Source organism: Rhinolophus sinicus, linkage group LG03 (assembly GCF_036562045.2).
Source record: "Rhinolophus sinicus isolate RSC01 linkage group LG03, ASM3656204v1, whole genome shotgun sequence".
Classification (NCBI taxonomy): domain Eukaryota; kingdom Metazoa; phylum Chordata; class Mammalia; order Chiroptera; family Rhinolophidae; genus Rhinolophus; species Rhinolophus sinicus.
This window is the reverse complement of record NC_133753.1, coordinates 49941265-49956420: the sequence shown is the minus strand read 5'-3', so window position 1 is coordinate 49956420 and position 15156 is coordinate 49941265. Positions and strand designations below refer to the sequence as shown.

Sequence of the window (15156 nt, the reverse complement as noted above, 5' to 3'; positions counted from 1 at the left end):
TTCATCCCCCTGACCCTGCTTTTGTCCCTCCTCACCCTGGGAATGTCACGCCTCGCTACTTCACTTTGAGATGCTCGAGAAAGTGGCTTTGTTATTCCCTTTTAGACATACACGAAATTGTTCTCATTCCCCCCGCTGTAAAAGATACTTCACATCGGGACTCGGTTCACAAGTGCAATGCAATTTGGCTTAGTCCAACCTTTGTTCTGCATGTACAAATGAGCGAACAGTGCACACATTATACAGTTGATCTACTGCTGTCTTAACCCCAGAGTTAGGGGCTGGGAGAAAAGCAAGTTAATCCCTTCAATACCAAGGTGGCTTTAGCAATATTTCCTCCAATAATAATAATAGAATTGAATTGCTTCTTCGATTTCGCACAGTGCAGAGCAAAACTTATGGTGAGGGTTTAGCAACCACAACAAAAATCCTTCCACCAACCTTTTGCAAATAACTTTTTAGACAAATACATTTGTAGGTTTGGTAATGCTCAATTTAAAGCTATGCAATCGTTCATGCAAAGGAGGACTAGGATTTGGAAACTAAGGCTTGAAATCTCAGAGCAAATCACAGCAAGCAAAAACCAAATGGTATTTAGCACACTGATTCGAAAGAGAGGGTATTGTGGCCAGCAGGGCAAGAGTTTTCACAGGCACTGAAATTGCCTGTTCACTACAGGTGGGGGTAGCACCTCTTGAGGATGGAAGTCTAGCAGAACCTGGCTTTTAACACTGGCTACTGTTTGTTTTGTGCTTGAGGTGGAGGGAAAACTGAGCCTTCTTTACTCTGCAAATTGCAGCAGCTGCTAGGAAAAATACTTCTAAAGGGGTGAGGTGTTGCCACACCTTGTCTCCCAAACCCAAGGAAAACCTAGGTTTTAACTACAAGGTGCCACAATCAGAGGTCTTACCAGGCCTTACCAGGTGACAGGGACTAAGAAGGGGACACCGCTGAATTTAACCCCCCCCCCCCCCCAGTTTGGATGAGAGAGAAGACTGAGCAGGTGGTGGAGACTCTTGCCTTTCTTAGAACCCAGCAAGATTGGACAGGGAGGGAATTGATTTTAGACAACATACTCATCAAAAGTTTCTTTCCAACCTCCCTGTTATGAACTAAGGTCCAAATCCCATGTAACCCAGTCACCAACCAATGAAATACATGGTTCCAAATTCCTTGGCAGACATTCTTTCCTACTAGTTGGGAAAAACAGGTGTGCTACTTTGGGGCCTAGTGCACGGGTGTGGGAGTGGGGGGCGATGGCAAAGAGGTGTGTTTGTGGGAGGGGGGGAGCAGAGTCATTTCACTGCCTGTTGGCCCTTGGCACCAGAACACAATGTGTCTCCTCCCCTGCCTCTCTTCTTTGGGTAGGAGGATTTCCCGCCAGACTCGGTTGAAGTGGCCAGGCAGTGCGGAATCAAACTCCCAGGGCACTCGGGGGAGAGTCATGGTCCCTGGGTTTCCCCTAATGAGGTGCCCAACTGGGTGCGGGTCTCTGAGGCCCATGAACCCGCAAGATCGTTGGTTCTCGTGGCCCCAGGTTGAGCGAACTCATTGAGCAGGTTCACTCTAGTCCCCACCTGCAGAACTTAGAGCCAGGCTGTGGCAGGTGGGGGTGCTTGGTGGCTGAGGCGCACAGATTCCGGGGACAAACACCCCCCAGGACACTCAGAACGACAATTTTTTTTTTTTAATTGACCGCTGACAGGCTGAGGGAGTTTGTTTTAGTGCTGAATGCCCCGGGAACAAAATCCTTTTGAAAGGAAAGCTAAGTCGTTTCACGCCACCAAAATGCAGATTTGGTGAAGAATGACTGATGGGACAAAGCAGCGCGGTGCGTTAGCGCGGGTTCCCAGAGGGAGCGGAGAACTTGGGCAAATGAGGGAGGCGGCCTGGAAAGGTGGGGCGGGCCGAAGGAGACCCTAAAACCTGAAATCGCCGCACCAGCCCTCCACCTCTCCCCCAACCGCCGGCACATTTCACAGCCCATTTGCTAGAGAAGATGGAAAAATTGGAAGGCGGCGGGGGGGGGGGGGGGGGGGAGGCGAAGCCAACGGAAATGAGGGAGAAGGGTGCAGTAAGGAAGGGTAAAGAGGAGAGGGAGCAGAGACTCGGACTGGGGGCGGGGAGAGACTCGCGGAGAGGGAGGGAAGGGCGAGGAGCGCCACAGGAGGAGGAGGGGGGCCAAGGAAGGCTTAGTCGAAACGCTCCAGGCAGCTCAGAGTTCACTTTCCAAGTGGGGAAGGCGGGTATTGTTTTTGGCGCCTAGGAAACCTTCGGAAGCTGCCGGGTACTTTCCCTCCACCTCCCGTTGGTGTTTGGTAAATATTAACAAACCAGGGTGCGTTACTTTCTGGAGTGTGGATAGAGGGGCAGGCCGGGCTCGGCAAGGTTTTCCTCTCCTACAGCCCCCGCCCCCAAACGCCAGCCCCACCGTTCACGCACACATATACACCTGCTTGACAACAGAAGGAATCAAAATCAATATTGTATTTGTCACCTCTCTGTCTCCTTTTTACTCCCTCAGCAGCCCGGGTGCCACTGAAGCGAATTGTGGATTTATGGAGGGAAATTAGCATAAATTATTACGAAATCTGTAGCCGTGTGTGGTCCAGCTTGTGGGAAAAGAGGCTATTGCAAACTCTCCAAGCAGAAAGGTGGTCGGTGGTGGGCTCCGCGGAGGCGATGAATGGCTATTGCGCGAAAGAGATTTCCATTTGGTTTACACATGGGTATAATTGACTTATGTGTATTTTATACAGTTTTCCCAACAACTCCCTAAGCCTCCGGGTCGGATGTGCCCCCCTCCCCAAAGCTTCTGTTTGTTTTGGGTTCTGTACAATAGACTCTGATGCACTTTTCAAGATTTCTGGAAAGTGCTTCTTCTCCCCCCTTCACCCCCTTCGCCATAATACCAGTCTTAAAACGCTGTAAATAGCATGCAAATCCTCCTCCCTCTTCCCCTGGGCTTTGCGGATCTTCAGTAGGAATCAAAACACAATGTTGTAGCCAAGGACACGTTTTAAATGTGCATCTCACAACTCCTCACCCCCATCAAGGCAAACTTGTGCTACCGGGTTCGATTTCCTTAATTAGCCCTGGGCGTAGGCAATGAACCTCACCTCCCATCCTCACCCTGGCCAAACTTTGAAGATTCCTCAAGCACGAATTCCTACTTGTATCCTCACATCTCCCAAACTTGGTGATGACAACTTTCCCAGAGAAATGGACAAAGATTTATTAAACTTGGCTTTTTGTTTTTTAACCCAAACGTTTCCACTCTTATAATTTAATCTTCTGTTTACTCCAAGCAATGATTTCGACAGCTAAACAAAGGTCCCTTTCAAGACAACAAAATGCCAATTGTTAAAACAAGAAAACCTTTCTCTTGCCATCCCCCACCCTCAACAAGCGCGAAAGCGGTAGCGCGCACACACACACTCAAGAGAAAAGAATCTTCCTAGCTGTCACTGGGGGAACAGAAATCTTTCACTCCTATAATTCCATATCCCGAAACCAACCATTTTAAATATTTTATCTAAACTCTATATATTAGTATGCACATATTTGCTAAGAGGATCCTAAAAGTCCGTAGGGACTTCGATGCTCCTTCCCAGGAGCGCTCCTGCCTTGTCCATAGGAGCACCCTGTGTTTTGGACCTCCGAGGCCACCAGCTGCCTTCTGGAGCAGGAAAGCCTTTCCATCTGGGTAACACAAGCCCTCACTACCGTTCGTCATCAGGGGTCCCGCAGGCTACCCTACTCCCCAGCTCCTCCCATCCCAGGATCCTGAAGCCAAACGTGGCCGCACCAAATAAGCCCCGAAATGCCACACCTCCTTAGGAGGTGAAGCGCACACAGCTCCACCAAATACCGCTGCTTCCCGCCGAAGCTCGGCAGAGGTTCCAACCGGGTCCAGCTGGTTCAGCAGCGGAGTTTATCTGTCCTCCATCTGAGCCCCCAGAGACAGGTCAGCGTCCCTCCCCCACCCTCGCGCCCCCACCTCTTCCTCCTGGTTATTTTTTCCGAATTAGGAAGGTGACATTATTCTTTTCTTCAAGCACTTCTGTTAATATTGAAAAACGTGCGCTTGCATCTCAAGCGAGACAGCCCAGGCGCGAGAGCCATTTCAATATTAATGAAATTGTTTAATCTCCTAAATTCATCGTGTTTAAGTTACGTTTTGGTGAGTTATTGACCATCTCTGAAACTGGTTAATGGTGGTGTGTGTGTGTGTGTGTGTGTGTGTGTGTGTGTATGCGCGCGCGCACTGGAAGATTTTTTTTTTTAAAATACTAATCCCAAACAACTCCACAAATAATGCTCTAATATCACGAAAAGTATCAAAACCTCAGAACTCTCCCACCACCACCACTTCCTCCTCCTCAAAACAAAAAGAAACAAAAAGTTCGCACATTTCTAGACTGAAGATGACTGATCCCGTGTGAGCTGTAAGTACTGAGTTTTTAACATCATGGTAAAAGAAATTTCTTTTTAAAACCATAAAGGTTGAAGAATATGCAAAACCCAGTGGGAACTCCTATAGTCTACTCTTACACTGCGTGCAGGCAGGCGGGGTCGACTCACTATTTCATTGCAATTTGATGACGACAACGACAATAATAATAATAACAATAATCTCATTGAACCTCCTGAGACAAATCAGAACAGAAGGGAGCTTGCCGCCCCTCAGCAGGCAGGGTGACCCGAGGCAAATCCCCGCCCTCTCCTACCTCAAAAAAAAAGTTAAACTCCCCTGTTCTTTGCAAGTCTAGAAGGTATGGCTGCTTTAGTGGGGTAGCAGGCAGCTTTTGCTGAACTCTCCAAACTCGAAACAGGTTCTTTCTATGCAAAAAAGGGGGGAGGGGAGAAAGTTCCGGCTGTAAAATGCAAGCTTCCAGGCAACGCCTAACTCCTAAAATTTCAAACCACCTGGGGTAAGCAAGAGATCCTGCGGTTCACCTAGTGATAAAGCGTGTCAGACAAACTCGGGCCCTTTTCAGGTCTGTCCCAACAGCCGCAGAGCCTTCGTCCTGTGTCTAATCAAATTCCTGGAAGACTTAAAGTGAAGACCTGCCTAGTCGCCCACATACGTTATTTTAATTTCTTTTAAATGTGGTCAATATAGTTAGGTTCAAATTGGGCTCTTACAGGGTTGCCCTACTATATTTTTATAAGAATTTTTAAAATCCCATCACTTAAAAGCTACACACCCACTGTGCAGAGCTAAGGCAGCAGCCTAGGAAGGTCAAATCAAACTTTGACCTGCCTCTGGGAGGCAGGACGAGGGAGAAGGGTGTATTTTCATTATAATAACCCATGCTACCAGCCCCGGGTAATGCCAAGCACAGGAAAAGGGGAAAGCCGTGCCTGAAGTTAGCAAACAATACAAACCCGATAACAATGCGGAGGAAACAGAACACCCCAGCCAAGCAATTTCCATGTTAAACATCATCTGCGCAGCAGCTCGGTCTGTGAACATGAGTGGTCGCCTGAATCCCTGCTCCGCGGCCGCCGCCTCCTCATACCTTCACAACGTGCACCCTGGCCGGCGTGTCCCGCTCCCCGCCGGTGGCCGAGGTTCTTCCCCCTCGCCCAGTCTTGAGCTAGAAGTGATTCCTATTGGCCAAGGTGTCCACGTAAATAGGTGTGAAAGAAACCGGAGCTGGCCAGGCTCTCCCCTCTCGCCCAGTCCCCTCCCTCTGCAGCCCCTGCTCCCCCTCCTCTTCCTCCTCCTCCCAAGGCGATTGTCATATGATAGCTAAGAAGTGGCACATTAATGAAGCGCCGCTACAGGGGTCTTTTCTGCTCCTGTCACCGCTTAAAACTATCAGATGGTTCGAGGGAGGACATGGAGGCAGCCACCTAGTTCCGCGGAGCTGCGGAGCCCACAGCAGCGCTCTCCGGCGCCCCGAGGCCGCCGCCGCCACCATCCTCGCCGAGAATTCGCAGCCGAGCTCCGCCGCCCGCGGAGCGCAAGGCCAGAGGCGCTGAGGACCAGGCGGCGCCGGGCGCTGCGAGGCTGAGCTGCGGAGCCCAGCCGTGCTGGGACACTGTGCCCCGGCTGCGTGCCAGGAAGGACGCGGCGAGCAGGAGCTCCATCCCGGATGCGGACGAGCAACTTGGAGCAACTTTGAGGTGAGCCGCTCTCGGTTGCATCCCTGCCCCGGTACCCGCTCCAGTTCCGGTATATTTCCACACCACCCTTGCGCCTCCCACCCCCCTGCCTGCGCCCCACTCTGCACGCAAAGTTGCTGGCTAAAGAGCGCGGGTGCCACCTGGTCCAGCGCCGCAGCCCCTACGCGCCACCCCCAAGTCTGTACTCGGCCTGGTTGATCTCGCGGTGTCTGTCTGTGCATCCATGCCCCCCGTCCCATTATCTTTTTCCCTTCTCAGATCCGAGCAGCCGCCGGCCCGTGCGGACCCAGAGCAAACAGGGGGCAAACAAGATGCCTCGGCCGGGCCGCAACACGTACAGCGACCAGAAGCCGCCCTATTCGTACATCTCGCTGACCGCCATGGCCATCCAGAGCTCACCGGAGAAGATGCTACCGTTAAGCGAGATCTACAAGTTCATCATGGACCGCTTCCCCTACTACCGTGAGAACACGCAGCGCTGGCAGAACAGCCTGCGCCACAACCTCTCCTTCAACGACTGCTTCATCAAGATCCCGCGGCGGCCAGACCAGCCAGGCAAGGGCAGCTTCTGGGCGCTGCACCCCAGCTGCGGGGACATGTTCGAGAACGGCAGCTTCCTGCGGCGCCGCAAGCGCTTCAAGGTGCTCAAGTCAGACCACCTGGCGCCCAGCAAGCCCGCCGATGCTGCGCAGTATCTACAGCAGCAGGCCAAGCTGCGCCTGAGCGCGCTGGCTGCCTCCGGCACGCACCTGCCGCAGATGCCGGCCGCCGCCTATAACCTGGGCGGCGTCGCGCAGCCTTCAGGCTTCAAGCATCCTTTCGCCATCGAGAATATCATCGCGCGCGAGTACAAGATGCCAGGGGGGCTGGCCTTCTCCGCCATGCAGCCAGTGCCCGCCGCCTACCCGCTCCCCAACCAGTTGACTACCATGGGCAGCTCGCTGGGCACTGGCTGGCCACACGTGTACGGTTCCGCAGGCATGATCGATTCTGCCACCCCAATCTCCATGGCTAGTGGCGAATACAGCGCCTATGGCGTGCCGTTGAAGCCTCTGTGCCACGCAGCCGGCCAGACGCTGCCCGCCATCCCGGTGCCCATTAAGCCCACGCCCGCCGCAGTGCCCGCGCTGCCAGCGCTGCCGGCGCCCATTCCGACCTTGCTCTCGAACTCGCCACCCTCACTCAGCCCCACGTCCTCGCAAACAGCCACCAGCCAAAGCAGCCCCGCCACTCCCAGCGAAACGCTCACCAGCCCGGCCTCCGCCTTGCACTCAGTGGCGGTGCACTGACCCGCAGCGGCCGCCGACCCTCTTGTTCCCCTCCCTGCCAGCGCACTCGCCTTCCCCCGCTCCCAGTCTTGCCCTCCCTCCCCTGGGACCGCCACCCTGACTTGTCCATTTCACCTTCGGTCAACCCTGTCTCCCCCATGAGAACTTTGTTTTGGACCCAGGAGACAAAACACAAAGTTTGCAGATGGGCCTGGAGGCGCGTGGGAGTTGTCCTACCCCCACAGGAAGGGAAGGCAGGGGCCACCTGAGCCAAGCGGTCCCATCCCGGGGGCCCCGGAAACCCCCTCCCATTTAAGAGGCAGGGGAAATCCTGCCTCCCGCCTTCGCCGAGAGCAGTGCGTCTTCCTTCCGCCGGGATCGGTGGGGCTCCGGACTCAGCGCAGTTAATTCCAACAGAGGAACCGCCTCAGAGGTTTCCTTGAGCAGATCTTCGCTGAGGGCTGCAGCCGCCCAGCGGAGGGCCGGATCTCTTGTCGTCTTGGAAATCTGCCGCGAAAAAAGACCACTAATGTTCCTACCCCACAGGCCTCCGCCCATCCGGCAGGGGAAGGGCGGACCGCAGCTTACCAGAGTAGAGAATCTGCTTCCCCGGCTTCTGCCGAGTTTTTTGTTTTGGGTTTTGTGTCCTGCCAGAGGCTCCAGGAGCTGGGAGTTAGGTGAGAGGCTGCCAAACTGGGAAGGGGAGGCTTGTCCTCAACAGAAGCAAAACAAAACTAAAAGTAACCTTGTATTGTTTACAAAGCGCCCGGTAAAATGTAAACAGTGAACTTGAATCTATTGCTTGGCGGGCTAGCGGGCAAAGCCCACTTTACCTGTTGTAATGTGAATGTTTACTCTTCATTTCTGGCCACGTTTAGGGGAGGGAAGGTGGGATGGGAAAGTTAATTGGGATGTTAACTTTCCGATTACTTAGAGACATTTTTAGCTATTTATTTTATAGTTGGAAGGAAAAGAAAATGAACTAAGCCCAGACTAAGACACCATCAAGGGCAACCCTGGAAGAATTTAGATAAACTGGTAACATGAAGGAGATGTCACCGGGTAGGTCTCCCAGGGACAAGTCCTGTTTGTTTGCTACAAGAACTTTTCCAAGAAGCTAAGGGCTGCCAAGAGATGTAAATGCTTGTGAATAGGAATGATTATACACTGTGTAAAATGCACTTTTGTTTGCTGTATTCCTTTAGAGTCTTAGGTAATTTGCTGAAAAAACGAACTGCTGTTCCGGTGTGACCCGCTTAAGTTAAAAAAGTTGTAGTGTCATCAGAGCTGTAAAATTTTTACCTTTCATTTTTCTCCCTCCCTGTACAGAATTAGCATGGCATTTTAAATATTGATGTCCTTGTTCCCAGCATGCCTGTTTTAAGACAAAGAATTTTAAAAAGGTGTCTACATTAAATTATGAACCTAGTCCAAATAATATTTTCTCATTAAAATATGTAAATTCAAATTTTAGTTTTGTGTGTTTTTGAAGAGTTGCTGCAAAGAATCAACTTTACAAATGACAGACGTGGTGCTTCTCAAAGATGCTTTCTGCAATACATTGTCTGAGTAGTTTGTCTTGTTACTATCTTATTTTTAAAACAGCCGAAACTCTTCATGCACTTGCAGATTGAGAGAAATTATTCAGATTGACTTTTAAAGATATTTCTGCAGAAAGAGGAAACAAACTATTTCTAGTATAGATCAGGTGCACAGGTGTAGTGCTGAAAGAAAAACTAATTGAAAAAAATATAGTACTCTATATAAGTATTTTGTTTGTCTTAAAATACACATTTTACAAAAAAAATACAGCACTTCTATAAATGTACGTTTTATGTGGAAATAAGCGAGAGAGGACATGGAGACACAAAAAGTAAAAACAGACTTGCTTACTCAGTGCTTATATTCTGAGGCATCTTATTTGGAGTGAGTGTTCATTTCCTTGCTCCTTTAAATTATTGCAGTTGTTGAAATATTCTTTTTCAGAATTTCCCTAAAATTTCATCTTGCATGTAAAGAAACCTGTTCACCTTGAATTAAACATTTCTTTTCACACCTTCATGTGGGAAAATAATGCTTGATGCATTTATTTGAAAGAAATGAATGAAGTTACTTTAAATGCTTGACTCTACTAAATATTTGCTTTTCTTCAGATTTTTGCAGAGAATTTAAATTTGCCAAGAACTTATGGCTCAAGGCCAATTGAAACTTTATTGAAGGGGTCACAATATTTCCAGAGTGAGGGGTGTATTCAACTAATGAAGTTACAAGACAAAGAAAAACTTAAATGGTGATTAACACTTTACTGTGTAAAATGATTAAACAGGAGACCCTGTATGCAACTCGGAAACCCAAGTAGAAATCGTGATCACTATACTCCACAAGTAGAATCCTTAGCACCTGCAACCCTTATATATTTAAAGGGTTATCTGAAAAAAATTTTAGGATTAATGCAAAGGGTAATTAATCCTGTTGTGACCATTTTTAAAAAGGAAGGATCCCACACACAGCCAAAAAAAAAAAAAGAAGTGGAAAATAAATGAATCATTGGACTGATTAAAATGCATGAAGCTACTAAAGCTCGTCAGACGGGACAACCAAACTCATTCATCAAGCCCAATTCACAATTATATCAACAAGATCAGCCAAAGAAAGCCTGGAAAACTTAGCCGCCCGAGTAGAAAACTCTTGAAACTTTGTTTTCAACAAGAAATCACCTACATTTTAAAAAAATTAAATACATTTTCATCATGTCCTGCAAAATAAATTTAAGGCCATCTCTAGAATATTCTAATCTCATCTATTTTACTAACAATTCCAACTGAGAATGAAGGAAACATACAAACATGGGCCTCAAACATTTTATAAATTATCAGCTTAGATAGTCAGGTAAAATATTCTTCCTATAATAGCCAGTAGAATTCAGAGTTAGGTGATGTGTACATACATTCATTGAATAAATGGAAGTAAGATGCAGATCTTTCTGATTTTTAGCAAAGGAGTGATTTCAACTTAGTATTTGAAAACGTCCTTTTCAGCTGGTAAGTTCGTCATGGTGTATTGCAAAGAATGAAATAACTTGGGCATTGTGAACCCTCCTTTCACAATTGCAGGCATCTTTTCTCAGACGAAGTTGAATGAGTCAAGTAAAAAATCCATTGATGATATTTTGACCTTGATCAAAAATCCAAAGGCAGCCCAAACATACACGTCTCCACCCCTCTCTATCCCTAGCTTTGAGACTTACACCCTGTTTAGCTGAAGTGCCCCACAAATAAGGAAGTTTATAACTATGATACCTTCAATGGCTCTCTTTGTCATGTTAAATCTTTTCACCTGGCTCAAGTCCAAAGTCAATACACACAGCTTTAAAATAAAACTGGGAGAGATACCACCAGTGAGGTGTATGTTCAGGGTCTTATCTTGAGAATCGAGTTAAGAAGGATTATTTTCAATTTTGTAAATTTGGGCAGGATTGTTTTTTTTAAACTTAGGTGTTTGATTTGAAAACTTGGCTATTCTGTTACTTTTGGTTTTTAACATGCTGTACTCAACTGTATAAACGGCTTTCTCGGTGATTTGGGGAAATGCTTACATTACAATGGATGAATTTTGTGCACTTTCTCAAGAGAAGCTGCACAAGTTCTCTCTGCTTCTATTGCCTGGGTTGGGGTTTTGAAACGTGGAGTAAGACTAGCAAGAGCGGTGCTAGCAAATGATCCTCAGAATGGCTTATATATTATAGCAGCGAGTTTAATGCCTTTCAAATAGACAAGAACATTGAGTGTCTTAGAAGCATAAATCTGGCCAGGTGCTCCAGTGGGGTGAGTTGGGGGGTGGGAGGAAGGAAATCTAATGCAGAGTTGCAAACAGAAGGTTTTACATTAGTTTATGCAAGGTGGGGGTGGGTGAGGGATGGTTTATACTTTTACAAATGAAAAAGGCATCCATTTAAGGAACAGAAAGGGTCAGGATCTGTTCTCAAATTCTTTATATAAGTGTCAATTATTGTTTTTCTTCCTAAAGCCACATATGCAGAGAGACACCCAAACAAAAAAACAAAACAAAAACAACCCAACCCACTGGCTGTGAAGCCTCAAAGGGGATGCATTTGTTTCGTTTAAACTAACAACAAATTATCTAATTAATATGTTTCAATTACAGCATGAAAGGCACAGCCCCTGGACCGCCCGCCGTGGGGGCACAATAGCCCCAGAGCCCACTCTAGGAATTTACAATAACTTCACATCTGTTTCTTTATTTTCCACTTTTTGAGTCTAAAACTCCTCTCAAGATCACTTAAAACCATGGCCTGAGTTATGAAATATGTCCTGGTATTAAAGGGGGACGAAACTTTGCCCATGGATGCTTCATTTGCAAGCAAAAAAAGTGAAAGCCCATTGAAAAGCATTAAACAAATATATTAGAATTCTGTCACTTTATGCAATTGAGTAGATCAAATGAAGGGTCCCGGCCACTTCATTCACTCTCATTCACTCGAATAGAAAATGCAAAGAATAGCAACCCGAGACTAGGCCACCGATGTAGATTTAGCTCCTTTTTACTGGGAGACAAAAAGGCTGAATTTTCACAAACACATTGCTGACTCGGGGACTAGGAAACCGGCACTGGAACCCCTTTGGAATTTAAATTCATTTTATCTTCCTCTCCCTTTGCGGGGATCTGTTTGCACTACAGTGCAAGATGCAGCAGGCATCCTCTGGCTTCTGAAAAATGGGGGAGGGGAAGAAAGTGAGTGGAGGTGGCAATGTGGGCCTCAGGATTCCCAAGAAGCTCTTGGTGATCGACTGACTCAGATCTGAGGTACTAACTTTGATGTAAACAAATCTTTATCTACATCAATATAAACATCATTATATCACACACATCTCCAAGTCTCTTCCCTACTTGCTTGGCATGGATTACATAAACAGATTGTTTTCAAAGACCAGAATTGCACCTGGGTCATCCAGTTTTCTTCTTTTAACTAATATCTGGTCATTGGTGTCACAATAGACTTGAAAGCTGAGCTTCCACCTCACCTGCTTCTCTCTCTCTCTCTCTCTCTCTCTCTCTCTCTCTCTCTCTCCACACACCACTATGTGAGCACCATGTTAGTAAACTTGTTGTGTAAAAGTCAGGAGAGAAGATACTCTTTGGTTAGAATTTCCAAGTCAGAATCTTCTTACATTTTCATTTCCCATTCTCAGGGGTAAAAAATGAGCCACATGCGGCAGAGATAATTAGGACAATTCTGTGGCAATGCTTCTATCCTGTGTCTTCAATGTTTGACATTTTTGTTTTGGTGAACTTAATAGACTTTTATGTGTTAACATCTTAGAGAGCTTACAGTGACTGTTAGAACTGCTTCTAGAGACAGAGCAGGGAAAAATAAAGAAGCAGACCTATCAGCTTTTGAAGTGTGACTGCAGAAGGATGAACCAATTTTTCTCAAACTTGAAGTCTAAATGAGATCTGATGTGAAGGAGAAAATATTTAAAAGGTTTTCTATTGTATTTAAAAATTTTGCCTGGTACTTTTTCCAGGTATATCAAAACCTTGAACCCTTTTCATTTTAGCTTCAAGATTTGAAAGGTCATATTTGACGCTATTCTTCATTTAATTCGTAGGATTGGTGTCTGGAGCTGGGAACAGGAAGTGGCTCTGATCTATAGATACAAAAAAAGATACTGAAGAATTGGTTATTTTATGTTCATAAGCTGTCAAATTCACTAGAACTAATAATGAAATAATCAGGAATTATCCATGAAAAAATGTAGTTGGCTAAAAAAAAAAAACTTCCTTGGAAGATTTTCCTTCCAGAACATTTTCAAGAATATATGGACAAAGCGTTCTTCTTTGGAGGCAGCCTCCTCTTGCCTCTGTCTGCAAATAACCGGTGTCAAATCAGTTGCAAGCTTTTGAAAGAACAAACTCGGAGCATTAATTAGAGCAGATTAAGCTCGCAGATAAAAAGCATTCTTTAAGCATCTGTTGTTTAGAGACATTGTGATTCTGATTAAGGCTGTGCAGTCTGTATATTTTTATTTACTCAGTTAATTTTTTCCCCCAGAGTATTCCCTGTTGACTGGGTTTACTAAGATATACAGTACAGAAAGAGTTGTTGGTTTGCAGAAATAATTGTTTCTAAACTTTACTTTTGCTCTTGATTTCTCTCCCCTCCTTCTTGAAACACAATGTATTGGTCTGATGATTCCAGCACACAGTAGCATGTAGAGAAACTGTTCAAAGAAGGATCTTATTTCATGCCACTTAAAGGAAGCTTAGTATTTATTAAGTAGTATCTAGAGTGTTTTGCATTAATTAGAGCAGCTCCTTGGAGAGACATTACAGCCAAGAATGGTTTCACACAACAGGAAAATTCTGGGCATCTGAACTCCCCCACAAGACCTGCTACAGTGAAACAGAGCTGCAAATATCTGGCTCACTTGGAAATACCAGGACATATTTTATTTATTTACATATATTTGATAGACTGAAGGTCTAATCATAACAATAAAATGATCATTGAATATTTAGTTCCCCATCACCTTGGGTGCCATGATATATTTGTGTCTGTTACCAAAAAAACACACAAAAGACACCAAACAAACAAAAACTGAAATAATGTTCTGTCTCAAGATTCCTGGCATGATTTCATATTGGAGAAAAACTGACAAATGACTACTCGACCTTTCTATGATCAACAGGTTAGTCAGACTGAATCAAATTATTTTCATGACTGCCTGGAAGATGCTAACAGTTCTCATCCTTGTAGGGTATGTTGGTGGGTAGGGAGAACGCGGGGAGAACAGCCAAAGATAAAATTTCTGACTGTCAGATGAGTACAGGTTGTGTATATAGAGTGATTGCTCTCCCCAACACAGAAGAAGAACTGACTGAATGAATAGGGGTTCTGACAATAGTCCTGTATGTTTAGCTTAGGTAAGACCGCCAGGCCTTTGTTCCTGGTGTCAGTAAATGAAAGTACTGACTGCAGGTTTCAGCTGTGATACTAAGTTTGTACAATTAAAAGATGTGAAATGCATTTCAATTTACTTGTGGATGCTACTGATTTTAATAAAAGGAGGACCCCTTCCATAAAACAAGAGAATGAAAATGATTACCTTTGACAGAAATATAAACAGCAATTTGATTAATTATATTGCTAATTATTCTTTGCTGTGTAACCAAACATTATCCAATTCTTAAAATGACAAATGCTGAATAAATCATATAATTACTTGGAATTTCACTGCAGTGAGAAATGGTAGTTTATGAAGGGGTTTATATTGATTTCTAAATATATAATTGGTTCTGTTCAATTTCATTTAGAAATTCAGTCTTTACTGTAAATATGCTACAACTATATTATAGGAATTTTTTCTATGTTTGCCCTATGCATATTTTAAAATAGCCCATTTCTCCTTGCAATATTTTCCATAATTATAATGGAAAATACAGTATACATACAGTTGTATATATTGCTTTTCTCCAGCATTATACAAGCATTTCCCATGTTTTCCCATGTTTTCATAACATGGCAATACACAGTTTTCATAACCTTCTATTTTAATGGTTGTATAATATGCCAACTGAGTAGCATACTAAATGGTTGGATGGGGCATTTTGACAGATTTTAGCTTTTGTTTTTATTTGTTTGTTTTTGCTAATACAAAGATTGTTGCAGTGAACATCTTTTATACTTAACTAAACACTGTTTCCAATGATGTAAAATACATTAGCACTGGCA

The 15156-nt window shown here is 45.5% G+C and overlaps 1 protein-coding gene and 1 long non-coding RNA gene across 3 annotated transcripts in view; one reads left to right on the top strand and one right to left on the bottom strand.

The window, feature by feature from the left end:
• LOC109447651 (uncharacterized) overlaps window positions 1-5636 on the bottom strand; it is a 225395-nt gene extending 219759 nt beyond the window's left edge. For both annotated transcript variants that reach the window (XR_012494741.1, XR_012494742.1), the window contains exon 1: window positions 5392-5636. This is a non-coding gene — a long non-coding RNA (uncharacterized LOC109447651). The remainder of the gene's footprint in view (window positions 1-5391) is intronic.
• Window positions 5637-5727: 91 nt separating this feature from the next.
• Window positions 5728-8856, top strand: FOXB1 (forkhead box B1). Its single transcript, XM_019732212.2, has 2 exons — window positions 5728-6135; window positions 6394-8856. The coding sequence occupies exon 2, from the start codon at window positions 6447-6449 to the stop codon at window positions 7422-7424; it is 978 nt and encodes a 325-aa protein (XP_019587771.1). The 5' UTR covers window positions 5728-6135; window positions 6394-6446; the 3' UTR covers window positions 7425-8856.
• The last annotated feature ends 6300 nt before the right edge of the window (window positions 8857-15156 follow it).

Bases quoted from the DNA above. Each gene is read 5' to 3' on its own strand.
- FOXB1 (XM_019732212.2), top strand. From the start codon at position 6,447: ATGCCTCGGCCGGGCCGCAACACGTACAGCGACCAGAAGCCGCCCTAT.